The sequence below is a fragment of the Adiantum capillus-veneris genome, chromosome 21 (assembly GCF_014529385.1).
Source record: "Adiantum capillus-veneris isolate H3 chromosome 21, ASM1452938v2, whole genome shotgun sequence".
In the NCBI taxonomy this organism is placed as follows: Eukaryota; Viridiplantae; Streptophyta; class Polypodiopsida; order Polypodiales; family Pteridaceae; genus Adiantum; species Adiantum capillus-veneris.
Genome location: NC_140951.1, coordinates 104,089,747 through 104,094,593, shown reverse-complemented (window position 1 = coordinate 104,094,593; position 4,847 = coordinate 104,089,747). Strand labels below are relative to the sequence as shown.

The 4,847-nt window shown below is 44.0% G+C and overlaps 1 protein-coding gene across 1 annotated transcript; it reads right to left on the bottom strand.

Moving 5' to 3' along the window:
• Nucleotides 1-658: 658 nt before the first annotated feature.
• Nucleotides 659-3,826, bottom strand: LOC147431461 (uncharacterized). Its single transcript, XM_086494049.1, has 3 exons — nucleotides 2,101-3,826; nucleotides 1,905-2,015; nucleotides 659-1,589 (listed from the first exon to the last, which is right to left on the bottom strand). The coding sequence occupies exons 1-3, from the start codon at nucleotides 3,500-3,502 to the stop codon at nucleotides 880-882; spliced, it is 2,223 nt and encodes a 740-aa protein (XP_086350175.1). The 5' UTR covers nucleotides 3,503-3,826; the 3' UTR covers nucleotides 659-879.
• Nucleotides 3,827-4,847: the final 1,021 nt, after the last annotated feature.

The window sequence follows — 4,847 nt, the reverse complement described above, 5'->3', positions numbered from 1 at the left end:
AGGCTTGATAAAACCAATCCCTGTGCAGAGTAACGTGGAAGATCACACCAGAATCAATGACCCAATTCTGTGCGAAAGCGCCATCCTAGTAAAAATTTGATCAATTACATACAAGACCAAATCACGTAACCAAAGAAGGCCAAGTCCAAACACTTATTGCACCGAAGGCAAGGTACCAATCGATAAACTTGTTAAAAGTCAAAGAAAGCTTGATCATAATGGAATCAAGCTAGCCCATCAACGACCATTGTAATAGCATTCTCAAACTGAAAAAACATTGCTAATAAATTAGCTCTGATTGACTCGTAGGACTTCGCACCTGCGAGCGGCGAGTCTAACAATGTCGCGATACATTTTTTAGTATCCCAATAATAAGCACTTGTACACAGCAGGTTCATTTTTTCACATAACTGATGCAAGTATGCCAAAATCGAGATAGTTACAAAAAGCCTTGCAGAGTTGCATACAAGACAAATAACTGGTGCACATGCGATCATGCATGAGGCACAGTTATTTCAAAAAATAAGTGATAACTATATGCATCGCATGACTGCCGAAGTAACAAGCTTCTAAATAAATTGTTGCGAACTCATCCTGCATAAAGATTAATCATGAAAGCAAAGATTAATAATCTCCATTCCTGCACATCTCGATTGCATTGTCGCTTAAAAGTACATAACACGTCATTAAATTCTCTAGTATATAATGTATACAAGATGTCTCCTTTGCTGAGACATGACTTGCAGAGACTAATGTTTTTGGGTCTCTGGAAAAGAGGGGAAAAATGTCTGCAGGGAAAAAACAAAGCAAACGGACTATATATGTCCATGATTGATAAGCTTTGTGCAAAGTACCCTGCAGTTTTACGAAGTATATAGCTCAAACAGGTGTACTGGCTAAATGATTGGGCTTAAGGAAGGAGTTTACCTTTATGCTTCTCAAGGGGTTTGAGAGATCAGTACTTCCTGCATGTTCCACAAACTCCGCCGGTGACATGTCTTTACCATGACATCGGCATACGAGCCGGACCGCCCGTCCCCCTGCCATGTACATGAATCCGTTGATTGTCCGCCCATTTGGTCCTCTCCCGGTCGTCGTGACCTGTGGTAATTCGGAAAATGAGGCATCTGTTTGCCCCTTGATTGGCTCAACTTCCATCTTGGGCACTACCGGGCCTTGCAGAGGATCCCTTGCAAAATGAAAATCGGCGACTTTATTATCCATTACATCTTCCTCCTGCTTGACTTTAATTGGCGCCTTCATTGGAGCAAAGGTTTCCCCCACCCTACCTGAGCCCATGGCATTGAATATGGAAGCCTTCCCTTCCCGAGAAAACACATCAAGTTCCTTTCTGAAATCTTTCTCATTTGCGTTTGAAAACCCACGTCGTAAATTATTGCCACTCATTCTAGAACTTGAATGTGATGCATTATTAAACACCATTCCTGCAAATTTCAACTGTGATGCTGAGAGGGAAGCATATGTCTTAGCAGAGCACCGTGGTGTCTCTGGCACTGCCTCATTTATGCTTGATGCTGTTCTCCTTATTGCTGGAAAAGCAGAGTCTTCATTTGGAATTCTCCACTTTCCTGCATTTACATGAAGCTCAGAGATCTGCAAACCAAAATACAATTGTATGTGCATATGACTCTTATCATGCACAAACAAGTATGATTGAATGCTGGCATCGGCAAATGCACGATGTCATGATAATCAGTACAAGTGCTCACACAATCATGGTCATTTTTTTAAAAATAAAAAAAGAATTTCAGTATCGCACGATCAGTCGTGACCTTCCATCAATGAATGCTTTCCATGAATGTTCAATGAGGACCGAAGAAGTGGTTCTTACTTGATAAAATGGTAGCACATGTATCAAGTAAATCTATCAAAAGTGAACTTACCCTCAGAAAAGACGCCAACAGATCTTTTGATAGTAAAACTGCTTGGCACCTTGGTACTTAAAAGCTCGGAAATTTTTCTGCGGTGGGATAATTGTCGTGCAAGGAAACCCTCTGCAAACAGGAACCGCATCATATATTGGGTAAATCAACTTATTTGCTCATCCAAAAAGAGCAGAGATTGGGCAGCTAGCAATACCGTCTCGACCAAATTTTGTTGCAGGGAAACGTGGAGCCCGACAGAGGGACGAATTTGCTTGCACCATTGCATTAACCGATGGAAAACCGTGCACGTTCTGTGGATACGGCATAGGCTTACCAGATGGATTTGCTGTTGAAGAAACTCCATAATCAAAATGATTCTCTGTTGAACTCTTTTGACTAGAAGATTCACGTTCCGACAAATCCGCTTCTTTTTCCTTTGTTTCTGAGCTCTCTGTCTCACTGCAGCTACTACGCAGCATCTTCGTGGCATCACAGATTTCAGCATTTTTTCCAGCTTGGGCAGAAGTGCGATCTTCTTTACACCCAGAGTGGCCAGACAAATCGCAAGAAGCAATCATCTGTCGCACACTTGAAAGCTCTCCTTGCAAACCACCCTTGCTGCCGCTACTTGTACTCTCACACTCGTTTCGAGAGTTGTGCTTTTCTTCACTACCCCCATGGACAGGGGGCGGCGTCAGTCCAGCGTCTGCGTCCCTGACTTGACTCTCCCTCTTTATGTCCATACACTTGTAAAAATCCTTGGAATCTAGAGAATATTTGGCATCCAAGGACCGCATTCGGACAGGGGAGACCTTCTCGACTGGTGAAACTGTTTGCCTATTGTTGGGGCCACTGCTCTGCCTTGCTTTCTTCTGCTGTTTATCTAGAAGGAGCCTTCTGCGCTTGCGGGCTTCTAGCCTTCTATGAGCCTGCATTTCCTTCTTCTTTTGACGCTCAAGCGCATCCTGCTGATTGTGATGGGCCAGAGAATTTATGGTCTCCAGGTTCTCATCTCCATGCGACTCCTGCCCGAATGACAACTGGCGAGAGAGAGCCATCCCATTACTGCAAGATCTCTTTATAGGGGCACAAGCGCCCGCATCACTCGTTTCGTTCGAAGGCATCAATAGCTGCTGCATAGATGAGGATCTTCTGCCGGCCAACATAAAGGAAGCTGCGTCATCACAGAGAGCTGCCTTCGGAGTGCAGGACTCATGAACCATTGCGGCATTACTATTCTGTAAAGACTGCCACACTTGTTCGTGCGAAATGGAAGGTGTCGAAAATGCAGAGTCTTTTGAGGAAAACAGAGCTTTCTCTACCAAATAGGTGTCACTATGTCCTCTGAAGAGGGGTGAGCTACTTGTTGCATTGCCATGGTTTCCACTTCTTTGCCTCTCTATGGAAGGATAGAGGGGGATGGGTCTTACCATCTCATGTTGCTTGGGCTTGCTGGCACCCATCAAGAGGCTTAGGCGAAGCTCAAGGTGACGGTCATCGCCCTCTGTATTGCCATCAATGGTAGTCGAACAAGGAGACAATTGCTGCTCATTTGAAGAGGTCGACTTACAAACGCTCGGGCTTTTGTCGTCGAAGAAATTCTGGCATTGAGCCATATTGATGAAGCAAAGGGCAGTCTTCAAGGGGATGCTTAACACATACAGAGGGAGGGGGAGGAGTACACTTAAAAACCCACAAAAATCCAAGAACAGAGGCCTCTACTGGTGCCAAAGCGAGTCGTCAGGGCGCCACAAGGTGAGAGGTGCTGGATGGGTGGAGGCCTGTGAGAAGCTTGTACGCCATAGCCAGAGCTTGAGCTGTTCAGACACGCGGAAGCTGCCAACATGGGAAGCGTTGTCTGGACTCTAGACTCTGGAAAGTAGGGAGATGTTTGCATTGCGAAAGGACAGAGAGTGTGTATGTGTCACATGTGTGTACTCTAGAGAGAGGCATCATGCATGAGAGAGACTCCCCAGGGCCCAGGGGAAGCGAGCCTCCACTCTGCAGGTGTCATGCAGGCTATGGAGCCTAGAGAGAGGTGTGCACGTGCATCCCCAATTGCTGCAGCCTCCTACAAGCACCATGTGCAGCGGGCCCCAGCTTGCCGCTAGCCCGCCACGTGGTCAAATTTGCCTTGCCAGCACGCAAAACTAAGCCACGTGTCGCTGTCACAAAAAAGCCATGTTCTCAATAAAAAATTGGTGAAAATATGCAAATTCACCTGTAATAAAATCTTGAAAACAGGAAATAGAATAAAGAAGTAGTAAAATAATTGGAAATAGAAAAGGTCAAAAGATGACGACATATCTCACAATTTTGCCAGCTTGCTAGCGAATCAGAAAATTTCAATAAAAATATGTACTCTAATCAAGGAAAAAATTCCTTTCATATTCGATCATTAGGAGGATAAAAATCATATCTTGCATTTTTAAACAAAATTTCTACAGAATCTTCAAAATTAAATATTTTTCGAGAATCCTAGAAAAGATCGGATTCATTGGATAGGATGAGCTAAAAAAGCACTTCACCACAAAATTAATATATAAAGGAGACATGAATCATAGGCTGCCACGTGGCCGAATGAAAAACGGGCTCAATGCCCTATCGTATGCCAGCTTTTTTGGTTGTATACTGCAAGGGGTTCAGCTTGCATTTCCAACTTGCAATTTGCACGCCAACTTCCAAGGAATCAAGGATAAGATGTGCTCTCGTCGCAGCTCTCTTGTTACTTGTACATTTTTTTTAACAAGCGCGTCTACACCCATTCCCACCTTCAATCGTGGTAGCGAAACAATCGTATGCACATGAAGCAAGACTTCTCTAGTGTGCAATAGAGAAGGCAACTAAGCTTAATTGTCCTATCTATAAACTAGAAGTGCATTGGTAAAGCACTTTGGGTAGAAAACACTAATTCAATAGCCACAACTACTTTTGGTGTAAGACATCCAACTTGTAATCTCC